The sequence below is a fragment of the Orussus abietinus genome, unplaced genomic scaffold (genome assembly GCF_000612105.2).
Source record: "Orussus abietinus isolate OABI.00-Male unplaced genomic scaffold, Oabi_2.0 scaffold145, whole genome shotgun sequence".
Classification (NCBI taxonomy): domain Eukaryota; kingdom Metazoa; phylum Arthropoda; class Insecta; order Hymenoptera; family Orussidae; genus Orussus; species Orussus abietinus.
In genome coordinates this window covers 161,529-183,298 of record NW_019394300.1, presented here as the reverse complement: position 1 = coordinate 183,298, position 21,770 = coordinate 161,529, and the positions used below count along the sequence as shown (strand labels likewise).

Here is a 21,770-nt window from a genome sequence, read left to right as displayed (position 1 = left end):
AGGGACCCCCTGCGCAATCTGTGATTTCCATGTTAATTAAATTTTCACTCCAAGACCTTGTATTGCCATCGTTTTAGCATCGAAGCGTGTAAGACACTTTTTATGCCTTTATCCCTTTCAAATGCAAGTTTATCGATTACTAAAGTGTCATCAAATTGTCCTAACCCTTTCGTTTTGCATATAAGAGCCTTCAATAATTGGATATCCATTGAAATATGAGAGCTCAACGCCATTTTGGTTCTGGTTTGAGCTAAGTCAAAAAATTTTGTTCGAAAATCCAAATTTTGAAAATGTCAGGGTAATTTCTAGGTGTTCACGAGTCATGTGTCAAAGTTTCAGACGGTTCTATCCAAAACCCTTAAAAAAAAGTGTCTTATTCGAGTCGACCGATTTGAGGGGGGTTTCACTTCACCTTAAGGGGATATGGAAGTGGCGACAAAGAGTCTCGTTTATTAAATTTTTCTTCGAACTGCATTTACCGAATCGTTACAAACTTTACAACGTGAATATAGAGACTATAAGGAAGGTCTTGACACTCATGAAATTTCAATTAAAAAAAATTTTCTACAAAACGACTAAAGTAATTAATTATTACGTTGCATTTAACAATTTACATTCAGATAATTACCCACTCCGCGCTGCTGTAGATAGTAATTGAAGTTCAATTAATTAAGGCAGCACTTTCTTAACGTAGAAATCACTCTTAATTGCGCGGTGACTTTCCGTTGAGTAATAAATTAATTGCACCGCGATGTCAAAGAATATAATCAATGTTTATTAATGCCCATGCTTGCACCGTGTAATTAACGATTGTATAAATAATGGGCACAGTCTCACGGTTTAAGATATCGGCAATTTTGTATTACGGAATTGCCAGCCATTAACGGATAATTAATACAATAAAACTTTGCCTCCGTTAACGGAAAATCTCTTCCTCTCTTACGATGTTCGTTTAAACGAAACGTTTATTGAATTTAAAGGAACCAAATCGTTCGATCACGTGAAACAAATATGGTCAATCGACAAATACGTTTCAACAAGGTATACCTTGTTCGATTGTATAACAAAGAAAGAATAAGTTTCATTGAAACATATTTGTTTATCAATGAAACGAATCATTCCCTCGGGGTGGGGATTGAGATAAGACTTGCGGAATTAGACCGCAAAATAGAAATGAGATGAATCAGGGACTCGGAGGAAAGGTTGTGACCGCCGAAGATGAGACATCCTCGACGACGCATCTACGTCGACGTCGTCATCCGGATGTGCTCCCGCAACGGATTACGTGGAACCTGCACGTCGGCTTCGTAATCGAATTCCCTGGAAACTCGGGGCGTTCCTTTTTACGTATACAAAAAATATAAATGTCTCTCTTCAAAGAACGGATTCACTCTTTTTTCCTCTCCGACTATTACGAAGCGCGACTTCCTACGCAAGAATATCCTATAATGCCGTGCAAATGCAAAGTGCAGATTTGTGAAATGTTAAAATTTGCTCCCAATCATCCAATTTCCGGTTAATAATTAAGGCAACGCGAAGACTCAATGGTTTATCGTACTTTTGAAATTTTACGTGATTACGAGGACACTAAGGAAGGTTGGGGTGCCCATGTAGTTCCACTTTGTATAACAGAAGTGTAAAAATTGTTTGTAAAAATGAAATTTCACGAGTCAGGGCTTCCACATTCACGACGTAAAGTATTAGTCCAGTCCTGAGAAAAGTTTCGTAAATAACATTTTGCAAAAATAACTGATTACAGTTTATAATTGTATACAAGCACTACCGTATTTGGGAAAAATAGTTGATTTCCATTTTTTGTGGGGAAAATGCGATTTCAGCTATTTTTATAACAGAAGTAGATAAGCAAAATATATTTGGCGATTACACTTTTCAAGCAAGGTCGTTACCTACCCGATCTTTATTTAAACGGCAAATGATCTCCAATAAATTTGTACAATAATCGCCCTTAAATAAGGATCCATATAGAGAGCAATAGCGTGCGGCGATTTTAATATCAACTTTGTTAATCCGGAAGCACGGTTGCAAATTGACTTATTAGATAACGAATTAAAATTAATCAACGCTCACGAAAGCGTTTACGTGAATTCCATTAATAATAAAATACAAAGACGAACGTAAATTGTAATTTTCTGTTAAAAGAAAAAATAAGCGTTTCACTTTTCGTAAGAAGTTTCACGGAAAAGGTGACGCTATAAATAAACCGTCCATAACCTCACTCGGTAATCGGTCGCGTTAGATCCTTTTAATCGCACCTTTGGAGCGATCAGGCCTTACAAGTATTTATCATTAATAAGTTATTAATAGAGCAAGACTTAATTGCGTTATTTAAGGCTTAATTGCGGAGCTATTTAATAGGGAAGTTTGTGTGCAGAAAAAGAGCGGCCTTGTCAGCACGGTTTCAAGGAGGCGCCACGAGGCCGTCATCGCGTGATAAATGTGTGGTAAATGGGACCGGAAATGACACGATTGCGTTCCACATTCTACTCTTATGAATTTACTATCTGTAAAGCATTGCCCGGGTCCGTTTAGCCGTTTTCAAGTGGAACTTCTTATGGGGCGGCAATAACTTTAAGTTCGCCCGTTTCGGAAAGTGAAAAACTTTTTCTTTCTTTTCCTTTTCCAGGTAATTACTATTTACCTTCACCGTTGCATTTTAGCGTTAACAGAACTTCCATAAACGTTTCCGTTAATTTTATTTCATCTCAACCTGTTGCCAAGGATGAGCGGGGACACGTTTCGCGGCATCGTTTGAAAGGGCGGCACGGCCCCCTGGCGCCCTCTACGCCCTTTACTCCTCTGGAAAAATTGGAACTACTTCCAAAAGGACAAATCTCCGCGATCGGTAAAACAGGGTATACGCGGGTGCGGTGTCGTAATCTCAATTATCCACGCATAACAACTTTATTTGGTATTCGTGGTCTTCTTTCCCAACCTGTGTTGACCCGATACTAAAAACAAAAAGGCGATAACTTTGTTCTATCGATCCTACGTCGTACTTGAAATCTGCACCCGCGTTTTTCTTTACCGACGCCCTTCTTTCGACAATGGCGTAAAACATCTCCCCGCTCATATGTGCTGTTGTTTAACAACTCAATGGGCGGCTGTGCCCTAGACTTGACGAATGGAACGTTAAAGTAGCTGCTTTTTGTTGTGTTCATACTCGAACGAAGCCGTACCAGTTTAGAACGACTTAAAAATCCCGATATCGACGTCGATCAAGTTCCTCGACGTGTTTCACATCACCTTAAAGCATGTAAAACTTCTTGTCACGACTAAATTGTTGCGCGGGTTTAGAGGGTCCTTTTCCATAATCGATGGCTTCCGGCCCGAGGAACGAGAATCTCTCCTCCTAATAACGGGGGTCCTCGAAACGCCAAGGCGGTGGTCCTACCTGCGGATCCCACGGGATAAGGACGAAGCCGCGTCCTAAAAGAAAGGCCGGGATGAGCGTAGAGGGAGAGAGGAACAAGAAGGTGGAAGATCCGCGGGGCGCAGCTGCAACAGGTTCGGATGGCTCAAAGAGATTCTTCCAGGAACGGCGTTATCTCGCTCGGTGGTCCTCCCAGGGGAAGGATTAGCGGTTAGACGGATAACGTTCCTCGAACTAAGGACTCCGTTTTTTACCCCCGAGACGTTAAGTGCTCTTCGCGTTGGCCTTCTCGGGGAACCCCTGATGACATCTTGTTAGCCGGCCATCCCAGGTGTTCCTTTCTTGAATCCTGGCGAACACCTGTTTGGGGAAGATGGAAGACCCGGCGTTATCCCGACGGGCCTTCGTTAGGGAAGGATCAGAGGTTAGGTTCCTTAAGGTGATGTGAAAGTGGCGCGAAGAGGTCGCGTTTATGAAACTTTTCCCCAAACTGAGGGTACCGAATCGTTTCGAACTTGCCAATGTGAATGTGGAAGCCATACGGAAGGTCCTCGCGCCCATTAAATGTCAATTTCTTCAAATATTTCTTTATAGGGTTTCAACATTTTTTATCGAAATCGAAATTTCATGAGTTTCAGGACCTACCTTAAGGCCTCCACACTTACGTTGTAAAATTTGAAACGATTCGGCACCTCCACTTCGTAAAAAAGTTTCAAGAACGATTGACCTTTCGGCATTCTATGCACACGAAACGTCAAGATATTTAAGAAACTTTTCTCCAAAATGGGTGTACCGAATCGTTTCAAACTTTACCACGTGAATATGGAGATCATAAGGTAGGTTCTGAAACTCGCTAAAATTCATTGCTTGTAAAAATTTGTTTAAATATCTGTGAGGAAATTTTCTTAAAATTCAATTATCATGGGGGTCAGGACCTTCTTTATAGCCTCAATATTCCCGTTGTACAGTTTTAAATGATTCGGTACACCCAATTCGGAGAAAAATGTCATATACGAGATCTCTTTGACGTCACTTTCGTATCCCCTTAAAGGATTGGCGGCGCCTCGATATTGAATTTGCTCTCATCGAAGGATCCCAGGGGAGACCGAGAATAAAGTAGATCAGCAAACGAACGCACCTGTCTTTGCCAGGTATACATATCTGGAACGATTCTAAGGAGACTATTTCATTGCTCAAGAAATTATCATTTTAATAGAGATGTAAGGCTTCGAGTTGACTCAAATGCGCGCAAACCGACAGGTGTATATTCATCGTCGAGTCTTTTTCTCACATATTGGGGGACTAAAAATAAAATCGCTTTTTCTGGAAATGTCCCTCGATCTAGGGCAATCTTGGGAAATTATGCCAAATGTCTAGATGTTCTCATTTATAAGCGTGGGACAGTCTTGTACTCTGCGTTCATTATCGTTTCATTGTTCATTAATTGGTTAGACCGTTAAGTAGGTTCAAGCCGAGTCTCACTTTTCGAATGAATTTACAATAATATTTAACAAAGTCTGATAACGTGAAGTAAAACACGTGGAGGAACTCGATCGACGTCGGTAAAAGAGGTTTTTCTGGATCCCTACGTTAACGACGTTGGAAATTGTATCGACAGCTTTTTCGAATTATATTTGATACTGTACTAAATGGCGTACTCCATATGTCGTTTTCGTACAATAATTATAAAGAAGACGAAGTAAAACTCCAGAAATCCCTTGGGTTCATAGTTTTTGATGCCCTAATTGACACAGAAGCGCATAAGACACGTTTCTTGTCTTTATTCCGTTCAAATTTCTCGATTACAAGCGTTTTCTAAATCTTTGTATAATTGTCCTGACACTTTCGTTTTTCATATCAGAGCCTTCAATGATCGCATTTCCTTCGAAGTATGAGAGGTGTCGACGCTATTTTGGTTCTGGTCTAAAGAAATTTTTGTTCGAAAATTCAAATTTGGAAAGTGTCAAGACAATTCTTATGTGATCACGAGGCGTGTGTCAAAGTTTCCGACAGTTCGGTCCAATCTCCTTAAAAAAAGGTGTTTTTTTTTCGAGTCGACCGATTTGAGGAGCGTTTCACTTCGCCTTAAAGACGCGTTGTCGTGACGCATGTACACATACTAGCATATTAGTTGACGTGCCCGCCATTTTTTAGGGTATATATAGATCAGTGATCCTACGTCTATGACGGAGATCGGCAAATCGGAGCACTTGATCGAGGAATCGAGGAATCGGGAAATCGGGGAATCTTGGGAAGAGCGAAGCGGAATTAGCCCGTGTATTTTCGCAAGGATCGACTCGCGTATGTTTGGTCAATTACTCAGGCCGGTTCCCGGGAAAGTGGCGCGAGTTATGGTCTATTTTCTCAGGCCGATTCGCGGAGATTACGCGAGCGGCGGAATCGCTCGGAATCAGAGGGGCCGCGGGCCGTAAATTCTCGGAGGGGCGCCATTATAGGCCGAGACCCCGTGGGTGGTACTTCGCCCGATCGCCCAGACCTTTCGGCGTCTCTCCTTTCATCCCGATTTTTACCTTTTTCCCGCTTTTCGGATACGATTCCATAACTATTATATCACGTAAACAAGGCGGCGCTTATTCGAGACGAGCGGCGGAACTTTGGTATTTAGGTATTAAATCAATTTTCTATCAATTTCCTTCATTTACCGTCGAATGACGGAGACTTTCGGAGGCTCTCCTTTCAGCGGGATCCTCCCTCCATATTTTTTCTCCTTTTTCAGGGTTTAGATTCCATTCCATAACTGTACCGCGGAAACAAGGTGGCGAAATTTGTGTATTCAGACACTAAGTAAATTTAGTATAAATATTATTAACAAATTTTCTTCATTTGCCGTCGGATGATTGGGACTTTTGGCGACTCAGCTTTCGCGAGATCCTCTCTCCATACTTTTTCTCCTTTTTTTGGTCTTCGGATTATCGCGTGAAGTTTGAAACGCTAGAGAGAAAAATTTCATAAACGAATGTGACATTTGACTCATGAAGGAGCGAAAAATGTAAAACAAAAACGTACGATAAAAAAGGTAGCAAAAATCTTTATTGCAAATTCCTTCCTCTTTTGCTGTGAATTTTTTCGATTTCAAGTACCAACCCTTCCCGCAAATTCTTAGCGATACAAATGTGACATTTAACCGTAGAAGGAACGAAGAATGTAAGATAAAAGTCAGTCGCGTCGATTACGATAAAAAGGGTAGCGAAAACCTTAACTACAAATTCCTTCCTCTTTTTACGATCGGGTTTGTAGGTTTTGCCCGTCGACCCCACGTCAGGTATTATCGATGATAATTATTCAAAATTATTAGCGATACAAATGTGACATTTAACCGTAAAAGGAACGAAGAACGTAAGATAAAAGTCAGTCGCGTCGATTAGGATAAAAAGGGTAGCGAAAACCTTAACAACAAATTCCTTCCTCTTTTTACGGTCTGGTTTGTAGGTTTTGCCCGTCGACCCCACGTCAGGTATTATCGATGATACGGATGCGACATTCGGATGGGCGGGTCCGGGTGTCGTATCGTCCGAGTGAACCCTGGCTCGTTAACGTGATATAATAGTTAGGGAGTCGAAAGGAGCGGCAAAAAGAACGCGACTAAATCGTTTCTATGAAAGGAGGGCCGCCGAAAGGTCTCTGTCATCGGTCGGTATGCCACCCACGGTCTCTCCCGAATTTACTCCCCTTTGCTATACTCTACCGTGAGATGTACAGGGTGTTTCATGTCGCATGCCTTAACATAATAGTTTGGCCGTTCTTTCAAGTGACTCGACCACCCGAGTATATTTAAGGGGATGTGAAAGTGGCATCTCTTCGTGATACTTTTCTACCAAGTGGGGGCACCGAATCGTTTCAAACTTTACAACGTGAATGTGGAGGCGGTAAGGTAGGTCCTGAAACTCACGAAGTTTCGATTTTTATCAAATATGCTGAAAACATCTATAAACAAATTAAGAAAAAATTCAAGTTTAATGGGGGTCAAGACCTTCCCTATAGCTTCAATATTCACGTTGTCAAATTTGAAACGATTGAACGATGACATTTTTCTTCAAATTTGTCTCTCCATCGTTTCAAACTTTTCAACGTAAACATGGAGGCTGTAAGGATTGTCCTGCCAACCATGAAACTTGAATTTCTTATTTAATTTTTTCATAAAAATTTGATACATTCTATTATAAAGTATGAGATTCCCTGGGCGTCGGGACTTTTCTTATAGCCTCCATATTCGCGCTGTACAGTTTGAAACGATTCGGTACCCCCGGTTCGGAGATAAGTTTCATCAACGATTGTCCCTTCAAGTACCACTTTGACATCCCTTTAATAGGGTAGAAATTCTTCGATGCGACTTGACCACATATTTAAGGTGACGCGGAAGTGGCGTCAAAGAGGTCTTACATTATTCGCTCTTTTAACGTAACGAAACGAAATTGATATCGTCCATAACCCGTAAAATGGAGTCGGCGATCAAAGGGGTAAAACCGCAAAACCGAAAGCAAGGGGCCATTCACCTGGAAATCAGTGAAAACGATTTCCTTCTTTGAGAGCCGATTGCCTTTAATTTCATATGATAGACAACAATGCGATTCGATAAGAAGGACGCTCGGCCTTGAAATTGTTACGGTGTTCAATGATTTCCCGTGACGTCAGCTGATTTCCATGTGATTTCAAGCGTTAAGATACGGTTTTCTGAATGAATAGTTCCTCGCTCCAAACAAAAGAGAAGTATAATAAAGAAATTTATAATCCAGGTATTATACGTTGGCTCGAGTACCTCGTTCCTTTAACATTTCGCAATTAATGGCACATTAACGTCACGATACGCGAAACGGAATCGGCGTTCATAACCGAGAGGCGTCAGTGAATTAATCGAAAAGAACGTACATCTTTTTTCTTTGACGGGCGTGGATTCCGCTTAATTCCCAGACGTAGATTCGACCCGCGGTCTTTACAGTGCAAATCGTATTTCCGTGACAAAGGGTTTAACAATAGTTCGCGATGAAGCGGCCAAGTGCGTCACTCCGCTTTCATGGCACGTGGACGCCGAGCGAGGTCTCGCTCCACGTTCGAGGAGTTGATGCACCTGATGCACCTGATGCACCTGATGCACCTGATGCACCTACCGTCAACTATACGACAATCGATGGCATTCCTGGAACATGCTATCACTGTACGTTTATTATATATTAACGTGATATCGTTTATTACGAATTAACCCTTAACGGACATGCCAAGTCGGTTTCGTGAACGAGAACACCTCTAGTAGCACGGAATAATTTCTAAATCATTTTTTCGAATCTTTGCTAAATATCTCGGGCAATAGATTTATTAAGACGTCTCGTAGATTTCATCTATCTAAAGATATCCGAAATATTTGTTGAAAATGTCAATGATATTTTGTATTAATAACTTCGAAACGTATCGAAATTATCTTTTTTAATTTATAAACATACGATAAAAATACATTTTTTACTTTATGATTACTATCGGACTATTTCATTATGGCAACAAAACGTGTGATTTTGATTTGAAATATTTTTAAAACGTTTATAACGTATTCGGCAGATATTACCAAAACGCTTATATTAAAATGAAACGAAATATCCGGTGTATCCGTAAGTACGCTATTACAAAGACACGTGGACCTCACTTTACGAAAATATTCTAAAAATAATATTCTCAAGTAAACATTTTGCAAAATATTTGCGCGATGTACGATATTCGTTAAATATATAGAAAATATAATTTGTGCTCCTAGGGACCGCGCATTTTTTCGCTTCTCCATTCCTTCTATTATTGTGCCTCTTTTCGTAATACCGAAATGACCGACCCCTTCTCGCGTCTCCCTAGAATTCCGTCCGTCCCCGCCTCCTAGTACCAATCCTCTCCGCGGAATTCCACCGTTCCCACGACCTTGGTCCAGATAACGCCGGTCGAATATCTCCCCGAGGTCCGAATTCCCCGTTAAGCGGGCTTCCCTGGAACTCGGGCCCTTCCGCGAAGCCGCCGTTCGCGCGCATGCGCGCCCGCTTCCAGGGAACCGCAGCGGACTCCTCGCGGAATTCCGCGCACTCGCGCCTCGTCTACGGGGAACGCATTCCGGCCGGACCTCGGCACGAACGGACGCGGCCGGGGATAAACCGACCCTGATTTATACCAATACCACCTGGATAGCCGATATCCTACAAAATGGCGGGACGCTTTGAAGCGACCAAAATCTGCTCACGGGCCCGTAAACCTACATTGTAATATTCGCCCGTATAAAGCACAAGAAGGGTCAAATTAATTTACTGGCAAAAAATAATTCTTATTTTTCTTCAAATTCTTCCGAGAAATAAGGTAAGCATTTTGTTTTAGCCGAAGCTTTCTTACGATTTGCCCTCCGCGTCATTTTACCCGTAAATTATGTCTCTTCTGTCCTTTATACCTTAAACGGCGGAAGCCACCATAGTGGCGTTTTCCGATTAAAGGGTTAAAACCTCATACGCAACGGTGCGTCTTCCTCGCGCGGACAACGAGGCAAAGTACGGATACTTCCTTGGTATCGGTTCATCCCTCCGGATCCCTCGTCCGAACCAGTATTTCGCCTCGGTGCGGTCCGAACGCGCGACTCCTCGATCGGCCGTCTCTCTCCGACCGCACGATCCCTCTCTCTCGGAGCTCCGGCACTTACGGCGCGCGGATAAACACTGCGGCGCGCCCCCACCCCGCCGCCCACGTGACTCGGCCACGGTGGCTCCCGCGCAGCCGCCGGCGCGCCGCCCCCCACCCGGCCGCCCTCGGCGCGAGCATCTCGGCGCTGGTCCTCCGCCGCTCAGTGCAGCCGCTGCGAGCAGCTGGCGCGGGTGTTACGCGGTGAGTAGTGCGCGCTCTCGGTCTCCGCTCGCGGTTTGGATGTCTCCGCCTGCCGGGCGCCCAGGTCGCGGCCCACCGAGCCAGCAGTGCTTCCGTCAGGGGCGCGCCCGGGGTCTCCCCCTAGCGACCTAGACGACCCCCGCCGACCCCCAGGGTGAGTGCGACATCGCGGACAACGAGGACGCCGCGACGCGGCGGGCCAGGGAGAGAGAGAGAGGGGCGCCTGCGCGACGCGAGCACAGGTGGCGCCACCTGGCACCCCGCGCCGCGGATTCCGAGGGATCGGGGTTGAGTAATTTCGCGGTTTTCGACGTTTTTCACGCGTATTACGTAAACGGAGTAGTTTATCGTAGAAAATTGTGGGAAACCAGGAAATTATGTTTCCCATATGGCAGATGCCGCGGATGGACGATATACGGCACCCGTTAGGTTATAAACTTCTTTTGGCGCACATGTAAACACGGAAATATTTTTAAGGAATGATTGAATTTTGCACTTGTTTAAAATTTTTTCGACTTAATACCGTTTAATATCAAATTTCTACCTGGATTTGTTATTATCTATTCAGAAGGAGAAAGACGTAATGTACTTCGCGTTCGCGTAGAAAACTACGGACGTGTTATACGTTGTAATATGCACGTAGAAAACCGCGTACGTTACGTGACGTGCCAAAAATGTCTCGTTTTTCGAAGGTTTTGACGAATATTACGTAAACCATGTAGATTATCGTAGAAAATCGTAAAAAGCCAGTAAATTACGTTTCCAATGTGAAGGATACAGTAAATGGTCGATATATATATCCGCAAGTATATAGCGTCTTTTACTTTCTTTGCTTCGTCGTAACTCCGAAAATATTCAAGTCCGACCCTTAAGGTGATGCGAAAGTGGCGTCAAAGAGGCCTCGTTTATGAAACTTTTCTCAAACTGAGTATACCAAGTCATGTCAAACTTTACAATATAAATGCGGAGGGTATAAGGAAGGTCCTGAAATTTCAATTTGTTAAAAATTTGTTCGTAGATATCTAAAAAATTTGTTATAAAAAATGTAATTTCCTGAGGGTCAAGACCTTCCTTATAGCCTTTACATTTACTTCGTAAAGTTTGAAACGATTCGGTACACCCAGTTCCGAGAAAAGTTCCAAGAACGATTGACTCTTTAGATGCCACTTTCGCATCCCCTTAAATATACGCATGAAAATACTCGGGACGACATCCTGTACAATATATCAAAGTTACACAAAAGTTGGAGATGATCACCCTTCTATGCATAATTACCAAAGGGAGAAAGAGGGGGAAAATAGCCCTCTCGTTTTCTTTTTCGGTTCTGCCGTCTTCGCAGTCGGTCACATAACCTATCTTCGCGATTCACCCGCCAGACTCGCTGGCGTTGTTTACGGAGTCGATCGGAAGGATCCCCGATTTGCCTTCTGACGGCTCGCGCGCGTCTCGTTACGATCTCGAAGTCCTTGGCATTTCCAATAACTCGTGCATACTCCGACCTACCTTCCATGTGTTCGCTCGAGTAGGCTTGACGTAAGTCTCGGAACGGTCTCACGCTTTACTCACTTTTCACTCACTTTTTACTCACTTTACCGGATCGGCCGTTAGTCGCGTTTCCGGCCAGAATGGCCCATATTCACCCCGGATTTCCAGAACTCGGATTGCCGATTACGGTCGGAGCACCCTTAAGGTGTTACGAAAGTGGCGCCGAGGGGTCAATCTTTCGTCAAAGTATTCTCCGAATTGAGGGGATTAATTTGCTTTAAACTTTACCTCACGAATAAGGAGACCCCACGGTAGGTTCTAAAACTCGCAAGATTTTACTTTTTATATAAAAAAAAGTGAAACTAGCTATAAAGAAATTGTCTTAAAATTGAAATTTAATGGGTGTCGGTACCTTCCTTAGAGCCTCTATGTTCACATTGTAAAGTTTAAAACGATTCAGTTCGGAAATAAGTTTCGTAAACAAGACCTCTTTGACGCCTACTATCGCACCACTTTAAGGTGTTACGAAAGTGGCATCCGAAAGGGGTCAATCGTTTGACCAAGTATTCTTCGAATTGGGGGTACCAATTTGTTTTCAACTTTACCGCGCGAATAAGGAGACGCTAAGGTAGGCTCTGAAACTCGCAAAATTACATTTTTTATACCAAATTCTGAACATATATAAAGGAATTTGTAAAAAATTGAAAATTCGTGGGTGCCAGGACCTTCCTTATGCCCTCCATATTTACGTTGCAATGTTTAGAACTATTCGATGCATCCAGTTCGGAGAAAACCTGAACGATCCGACGCCCGAGAGGCCACTCCCGCAACGCCTTAAGGTGATGTGGAAGGGCCATTTTATATATACAAAAGTGTGAAAATATTTATAAAACTTTTCTCCAAACCGGGGGCACCGAATCATTTGAAACTTCGGCACGTGATTACGAAGGCTCCGGGAAGAACGTGGTACTCATGAAATTTCATTTAAAAAATATATGTATATTCTTGGTTCTAGTCTGGGGAACAAAAGTTGTCATTAAAATTGAAATTTCACGAGCACCACGTTCTTCCTTATGGCCTCCATAATCACATGCCGAAGTCTCCAACGAACCGATGGCCCCAATGTGGTAAAAGGTTTTATAGATATTTTGACGTTATATATATGTAATGGCCCTTTCGCGTCACTTTAAGGAGATGCGAAAGTAGTATCCAAAGGATCGAGCGTTCATGAAACTTTTCAGTGAACTCGGTGTACCGAATATTTTCAAATTTTGCAACGTGAACGTGGAGTTCGCGAAGAAAATCCTGAGATTCGTAAAATTTAATTTCTCAATAAAAAATTTAAACAATACCTACAAAGAAACTTTAACTAATTCAAATTTCATGGGGGTGAGAACGTTTCTTCTAGCCTCCATATTCACGTTATAAAGTTGAAAAACGATTCGGTTTTCCTAACTCGATGAGAAATTTCATAAACGGAAACAAAAACCCGTTCGACGCCACTTTTACATCCCCTCGAGGAGCAACCCTTCCTATCCGATCTCGCATTTGTCGAAGTTCGTCGGAGTCCCGCGCCCTGCTCTCGGAAACCGTAACGACGAAAGGTCGGTCTCTCGTCGGGCATCCCATGCGGAGAGCGGCTCTATACGCCGCTCGTCGAGTTTTAATTCCTAGGTACGGAAAGGCGCTCTCGTCCACTCCCAAGGGGGCGGGGAGGGGGGAGAGGCCGTCGGCAACCTGTCGCGAGCGCGGCTATTGTGCATGCGCGGCGCGCTCTGCGCACAGGTGAGGCAATAATCGTGCCTTCGCGCTCGCGCGGATTCGAGCGGCCTTCGGCTAACTTTCCTCGCGTGCGCGCGCAAGCGGCGCAGGGGAGGGGAGGGGCCGAGGCCGGCCACGCGGCTTCCCCCTCCACTCCCCCGGCGACGCCGCGAGGGGTTGTTGTTATTTCCCGGGCCCCCAGTGGCCCCAGTGCGTCCCCGTCCTCGACATCGCGGGGGGCTTGGGACGCTCCGGAAAAGTGGGTTGAGTTTATTTTCATCCTTTGTTGGGCCCCTCTTTGCGTTTCTTCTTCGCTTATGTCCGAGGCTGCCGAAGGCGAGACGAGGAGACGGATCGCTTATGAAACTTTGCGCCGGACCGAATCGTTTGAAGGCTCGTCACGTGGAAGCCATTGGGATGGTCTTATGTCTATGAAATTTCATGTTTTTCAAGTCGTTTGGAGTTTTTACGAGGAATGCAATTCCGTAAGCATCGGAACCTTCCTTTAGGTGATGCGAAAGTGGCATCAAAGAGGTATCGTTTATGAAATTTTTCTCCGACGTGAGTGTACCGAATCGTCTCAAACTTGACAATTGGGAATACGGAGGCTGGAAGCAAGGTCCTAAAATCCTCGAAATTTCAATTTTTAAATAATTTGTTTATAGCTATTTTCGACAATTTTAATAAGAAACGAAAGTTCGCGAGTTTCAAGACCTACCTTACGGTCCCCTTATTCTAGTGGTAAAATTTGAAAGAAATTGATACACCCAATTCGGAAAAAAGTTTCACGAACGATTGTCCTCTAAGATGCCACTTTCGTATCCCCTTAACCCTTCCGTCCCGGCTGTCCGCTTTGCCGGAGAGGAGGGTGCACATTGCGCGTCTGCGATCTTCAATGTTCGAACTTACGTCTTCCACCCGAACAACGCCTCCTTGGCATCCTTTGTACGTACACTTTTCTAAGTGTTAAATAATAACTGTTCCGTCGCATTATTTCACTGTTAAAATTTAATCTTAAACTATAGTTGGCTCTCGTACACCCATGTCGATTATAGTCGGCGCTCGGGACGAAAGGGTTAAGGTGACGAGAACGTGGCGTGAAGGAGGTCTCGTTTATGAAACATTTCTTCGAATTGGGTGCACCCAATCGTTTCAAACTTTACAACGTAAATAAAGAGGCTACAAGGAAGGTTCTAACCCCATGAAATTTGAATCTTTTAAAAATTTGTTTATAGGTACTTTTTCAATTTTTTTGATTAAAAATGAAATTTCCTAGGTGTCAAGGTTTTCTTTATAGTCTCCATTTTCACGTTGTAAAATTTGAAACGAATCGGTATCCCCGGTTCGGCAGAAAGTTTCACGAACGATCGACTCCTCGGATGCCGCTTTCGCATCCCCTTTAACTCAAGTTCGACTCTTCCTGGACTTCCGTTAAAAGAGCGACGAGTCGACCTCTCGACGTCCGGACGATCGGTCTCTTCCCTCATAGAAACGCCATCGGAGTAGTTTCTTTTTTAGAAAGCATCGCTGCTCTTTGCGCCTCGCTTCGAGTGGACGCGCTAGACAAAGGGAGAGGCTCCCGTTCCCGAAGGCTGCTCGGAGACTCGGCTTCTCGGTCGAGGAGACGTCGCTCCTCGGAGTGGCCCCTCCGGCTCGAAATCCACCGCGTGAAAGTTGACCGGAGGACCGATCTAGGAATCTCTCCCGCTCCCCGGACGGTCCGCGACTCCGAAAGCCACTCGTGGACTCGGCTTTATAGTCAAAGGTTCTCCCTTCGACTGTTAAGGTGAAGTGAAACCCGCCGAGGAACTCGATCGACGTCGGTATAAAAGACTTTTATAAATACCTACGTTGCCCACGTTGCTTTTTATATCGACAGCTGGGTCCAATAATGAAATGTATTGGACATTGTAGCAAATGGCATACTCCACCTGTCGTTTTCGTACGATAATTATAGAGAAATCGAAGTAAAACTCCAGAAATCCTCTGAATTCGTGCTTTCCGAGGCCCTGATTGGCTGCGGAGGGACCCCCTGCGCCATCGGTGGTTTCCGTGTCAACTAAATTTTCGCTCCGAGACCTCGCATTCCCATCGTTTTGGCATAGCAGCGCATAAGACACTTTTTTTGCCTTTATCCCGTTCAAATACAAGTTTGTCGATTACCGGAGTGCTCTAAATTCTCGTACAATGGTCCTGACCCTTTCGTTTCATATATTAGATCCTTCGATAACTGTATCTCGATCGAAATACGATAGCTCGACGCCATTTTGGTTCCGATCTGGGCTAAGTTAAGAAATTTAGAGAGAAACTGAGGGTACTAAATCGTTTCAAACTTTACGATATAAATACGGAGGGTATGAGAAAGATCCTAAAACTCATGAAATTTCAATTTGTTAAACATTTTTTCACAGGTATTTTTAAAATTTCTTATAAAACATGTAATTTCACGAGGGTCAGGACCTTCCTTATAGCCTTCACATTTACTTTGTAAAGCTTGAAACGATTCGGTACATTCAGGTCGAGAAAAAATTTCACGAACGATTGAGTCTTCAAATGCCACTTTCACATCTCCTTAACCAAATTTTAGCGGTTTATTCTGGTCCGCGCCTAACTTCGCTCGATCGATCGTTTCGTCAGATATTTGCCATTCATGAAATACGTAGTAGACGTTATCGATGAAGTCGTCAGCTCTTGCGACAACTGTCCAAATGCTGACTCCGTTTGTAAAGTTTGCTTCTCGACTTTTACTTCCGGGTGTAACCTTGGACTTATCTCGTCGGAAGCCGTTCGGGAAGCAGAAAGGGAATTATCGCCTCGCGATGCAGCTTTATTTCGCGAATTCGCGTCGATTCCTGGGGACATTTCCGGAAATGTCATTTCGTTCCTGCGCTTCGTTTGCTAGGGTAAACGCGACTTCTATCCCACCTTAAGGTGGGACGAAAGGGTCATTCTATATACATAAAACGTCAAAATATTTATAAAACTTTTCTCCAAACTGGATGCACCAAATGGAAACTTTGACACGCGATTATGGAGGCCCGAAGAAAGAACACGGTGCTCGTGAAATTTCAGTTTTAATAAAATAATTATTTCCGTTTAGTCCAGACTAGAACCAAGAGTATATATATTTTCTTTCGAGCCTCCATAATCACGTGCCGAAGTTTCCAACGATTCGGTGCACCCAGTTTGGAGAAAAGTTTCATGAACGATGCGTTTCATATGCCATTTCGGTAAAGTAATGATGAAGAGATCAATAAATAACTGTCGAAATTCCGTGAATTCATTACTCTAACGACTGTTTAGGACCAACCTGTGACGTTTAGCTGTAACTAAATTTTTGCTGTAAAAACAAGCCAGCATTCTCTTGCAATCGTTGGTGAAAGTATTTACCATATTTTCCCATCTGACTCCGTAATATTCCATTTCCACGGTATTCTAAATTGTTCGAGCTAGGTCCTGAAACTCTTTATTTTAGATTCTAAGCCTCCAAGGAGCGTAAAACATCGAAAACGTGCCCGGACCACCCCGTGCTGGTTCTAGTCCATGGCAAATAAATAAATTTTCTATGGAAAATGAAGTTTCATGAGATATGGAACCTCCATATTCCCGTGGTAAAATTTGAAACGCATTGAATCCAATTCGGAGAATACTTTCCCCAACGATTTGACTTCTCGGATGTATATAGGGTAATTTTTTCGTATCATCTTAACACCTCCCGACGCGACGTCGTTCAGCGAATTCGTTCTCCCGCACCTCCTCGTGGCTCAAATGGTTCCGCTTTTTCGATTTGCGATCGGACAGTCGACGCCGGTTTACATAATCGGCCAGAAGGCGAGACGTCGCGTCGCTTGGCTTTTTCAGCGGGGAAAATGGAGGGGATTTTCCTCGGCGGTGACCCTCGTTGAAATTGAAATATGGGAACGTCGGTGGCAAAAAGCGCGGCAAGAAGCCGAGCGAGGTCTGCGCGGCGTCGCGACGCGTGTCGGAGCACGTGCTCCCCGGTCGGGCTCATTGTCGAGTAAATATTGCGACACATCCGAGGACTTCCTCGAACCCCGAGACTTGGCCATGGTCAGGGTCGGCTCCGATTCGAGACGAGAGACACCGGCTGCGAGCTTTCGCGGTTTTCATCGCTTTTAGGACACGCCGACTTCCATTGCGGAAGATGCGAAGGAACGAAGGCTCTTCGGACGAACCGCTAAACGAGATCATCCGTATATTTTTATCTATCCCCGCCTGTTTTTAAGGTGATATGGAAGAGTTCCCGTATATATATATCCGAGAGCTGAAAGTATCTTCCGAATTGGGTGTATCGATTCGTTTCAAATTTTACCACGGAAATATGGAGGCTATAAGAAAGGTCCGGACCCCCGTATAATTTCAATCTTTAGACAAAAATGTTGAAATATCAATAGACAAACTCTGAAAAAGTCGAAATTGCGAGAGTTTCGGAACCTTCCTTGTAGCCTCCATATTCATCCTGTAAAGTTTGAAACGATTCGATATGCCCAGTTTGGAGAAATGTATCCGAAACGAGACATCTTTGATGCCCCTGTCGCGTTACCTTAAGCAATTAATTTCCCAACAATTCGGCCGTTTAACGACAGGTCTTTATACGCGCAGATATACAAGACTAAATATTCGAGATCATTTACCGTTCCGTTTCTTGAATTTCTATAAATTTCTTGGACTTCCATTTAAGAAAATGTAAAGGAACGAATATTCCTTAGAAATATCTACAACTACGAAAACGGACTCGATCGTTCTAGGTAGAAAAGTTAAAGAGAACGCCGAGGACGTGTTGCGTCTAGACGAAATCGAGGCAGCGAGAGGAAAAAACGATTAAACAATGATACGAGCGATTAGATTAATTAAAACAATGATTAATTATGTTGTTCACTAGACGTACATTCGTATCGGTTGAGAGGAGAAAAAAGTAGCGTGAACTGTGGACGTCGGTCTGTCAGGCTGCGACGAGTCATCCTCTGCATTTCGATGCAACTGCACGTCGTTGCATTTTATAACAAAATAGTCGCTTTACAATATTTCCCAACACTATAGTCGCTTCACGATATTTTCGTAGGTTCTCGACGGCGTATTTCCTAAATAATATATTTATTAAGTTATTTGCTAGTTTATCCGTTAGTCTTGTCTTTCGCAACGTCTATATAAAATTTAGGAACTTTACCATATCTCCCAAGATCGATGAGCGGTCTAGTATATTAAATGCGGTCGTAAAAATATATTAAATCGAAATATCTGTGAAATGTTCAGGTTTCTGGGGAATAACGTTTCCGTATGACCATAAAACATATATTTAGTACGTAAATATGTAAAAGATACATTATGCGTAATCGTGTATTAAATGAAATTCTTCGCCAGACTTCCGAATTTGATCGGTTTAACGGTATTTAAAGGGGAAAAAAAAAAACATACGAAGACGTCCTTTCGTAAAAGACCCAGAAGAAAAAAAAAGAATATTAAATTCAAATCCGATTTTCCGTAAAAACTTAGTATTTACTGGTTTCGACAATATTTCAAGAAAAGAACCCACGAAAGCACCTTGTCCGGAGAATCAGGAAACTAGGTAGAGTTTTGCGCCAAATGTATACCCGTGCATACGTACATACATACAATGCATAAAGTTACCTCTCTCCTTCCGGAAGAGCAAAGAAAAGTAAAATCTTTGCGTTGGTTCGTTCGAAGAACTTCCAAAGAGAGAAAAGTGACCCTCGTCGGCTTCCATTCTCTCTGAAATGCTCGCAAGACCTCGCGAATAACATTCCCGCTCGTCTTCGGGCGCAGTCGCGGCCGCGTGTTTACGCGTCCCGGAGTGTTTACTCGCGACGCGAGCAAACACTCGATGCGGCCTTAAACGGCGGCAAGTGTCTGCAATCGGCGTCAAAGGCAGAGACGAGACGTGGGACACGCGAGGGCACTACGAATCGAAGGAGAGAGGAAACAGACCTGGATTCATAGTTATCGATGCTCTCCTCGACCGACGGCGCCACCTGGCGCAGCTTGCGAGAACTCAATTTTTCGTCCGAGCACGTGTACCCTATTTGCCCGAGATATCCAATTTCCCCCGTGAATCCTTAACGTTCGATTGCTATAGCGTTCCAAACCGTAATGTCCACATCTTGAAAGTCTTCGTCTTTTATCGTAAGCGGTGAAAAAGTTCCAGTCCTAGATAAAGGCGAACGTTTTCTTTGAAAAATGAAACGACACGGTCGCCAGGAGCTTCCTTAAAGCCTTCGAACTCACGTGGCAAAGTTTCAAACGATTCGGAAAAAGGATTTTTAAATAATACGACGCCTCGGTATTTGGCGCGAGACTCTATTCCCTTGTAAACGTAGAAGCATTTGCGGGCATTTCTCACAAGAGGAACTTTGTGTTCGCAGTCGGAGGCGCAAGGTCTCGGCGGGAACCCAGCCATGGAGTTGGCCTCCACGCCGTCGACGCAGCTGACGCTCTCGCTGGCCCTCCTCGTCGTGGCGGCCGTCCGGAGGTGCGACACCGTCTCCGAGAGCATCATCGGTAAGGGAGCCGAGCCGAGGGGCGAGGTGGGGGACGAGAGAACTGATTTCGCGGCATTCCATCGGGCCCGGACTTTGACCGATCGTTATTGGAAGTCATCGGACTCCGTTTTTCAGACTCCGTCCAATTGTGTCTTGGACGTCTGCTGCTCCCGGATCTTCGGATCAGAAATTGGAATCCTTGCCGAGCAGGATTAGCTATCGAATATGTATCGATTGGACCCTAGAAATTTGACCAATCCAGCAAAATTCTTGAGTCGTCGCGAACAACCTCGTGCACTTCATGCTTGAATTCCGAGGAAAACGTGTTTGTTGTTCATTGCATACGAGGGTCGTTTGGCCGGTGTCTTTATATCGATTGTATATCGATTAGGCCCTAGAAATTTGACCAATCCAGCAAAATTCTTGGGTCGTCGCGAACAACCTCGTGCATTTCGAGCTTGGATTCCGAGGAAATCGAGTTTATCGTTGATCGTATACGAGGGTCGTTTGGACGGGGTCTTTATATCGATTGTATATCGATTAAACCCTAGAAATTTGACCAATCCAGCAAAATTCTTGAGTCGTCGCGAACAACCTCGTGCACTTCATGCTTGAATTCCGAGGAAAACGTGTTTGTTGTTCATTGCATACGAGGGTCGTTTGGACGGGGTCTTTATATCGATTGTATATCGATTAGACCCTAGAAATTTGACCAATACAGCAAAATTCTTGGGTCGTCGCGAACAACCTCGTGCACTTCGAGCTTGGATTCCGAGGAAGTCGAGTTTGTCGTTAATTGTATACCAGGGTCGTTTGGAAGGTGTCTTTAGATTCCATGTAAACGAAGATAGTTATTGGTCGAGCGTAAACATTGCTTGGAAGGTCTCCGTACAGTTGGACGCAACACGGGAATTGCCCCGAAACGTGGTTTCCTGCTGACCAAAATTATTGATTGGTCAAGTAATATGAACGCAATTGTCCATTGGTCGCGTCTAGTCTTGCGTAGAAATTTCGCCACTAGACGTTTGGTCCAATATTGCCTGCGCGCTTTGATGAATTTCGCCCATATGTCGAAAGGGCTCGGTATTCGAAGGGTTAAGGGGATGAGAAAGTGGCATCCGAGGGGTCAATCCTTCGTGAAATTGTTTTTCGAGCTGAAACTCGTTATCGCGGGTAAACTCGTGCATTGGAAGTTTAAATTCCTAACTTTCCTATCTTTATCTTTTTTTCTTGTACTCGACAAGATTTCTTTCCCACGGAGGTGATTTTCTATGAGATTTTGTTAACAAGGTTTCCGTCGAATATTTCCATGGAGAATAATATATCCAAATGGTGGATTATCGTAAGACCGTCAAGAAACGTAGCGTAACGAAATTGTCGACGAACGTCGCCGCGCGACGGGATCGTCTGGCGATCGAGGAGCAAGGGATAATTGGCGATAAGCGAAGCATCAAAACACAAGACGCTCGGCCGAGAAACGGCGCGTTAAGTTCAATTCCTCGGTGGAAATATTCGGGCCAGTCGAGTCGTTTGACCGCAGGGGAATCGTTAGGCTCGGCCTCTTGTCTGATCCTTAAACGGCATTACTACTGCGAGTACAGGGCGACGAGTTACTCGCCGTCGTCCTATCGCAGCGTGGGCCCGCGCATAAAAGAATAGCGCATCAAATCAGATCTTAAGGTGATGTGAAAATGGCGTCGAGGAGGTTCCGCTCGTGAAACTTTTTTCCGACCTGGGTGTATCAAATTCTTTCAAAC

At 44.0% G+C, this 21,770-nt stretch overlaps 1 protein-coding gene across 1 annotated transcript in view; it reads left to right on the top strand.

Moving 5' to 3' along the window:
• Nucleotides 1-10,226: 10,226 nt before the first annotated feature.
• Nucleotides 10,227-21,770, top strand: part of LOC105694336 (BMP-binding endothelial regulator protein) — a 31,718-nt gene continuing 20,174 nt past the window's right edge. Inside the window, exons 1-2 of the mRNA XM_012414874.2 lie at nucleotides 10,227-10,403; nucleotides 19,897-20,032. Of these exons, the coding sequence (XP_012270297.1) occupies nucleotides 19,930-20,032 (103 nt within the window). The 5' untranslated portion in view covers nucleotides 10,227-10,403; nucleotides 19,897-19,929. The remainder of the gene's footprint in view (nucleotides 10,404-19,896; nucleotides 20,033-21,770) is intronic.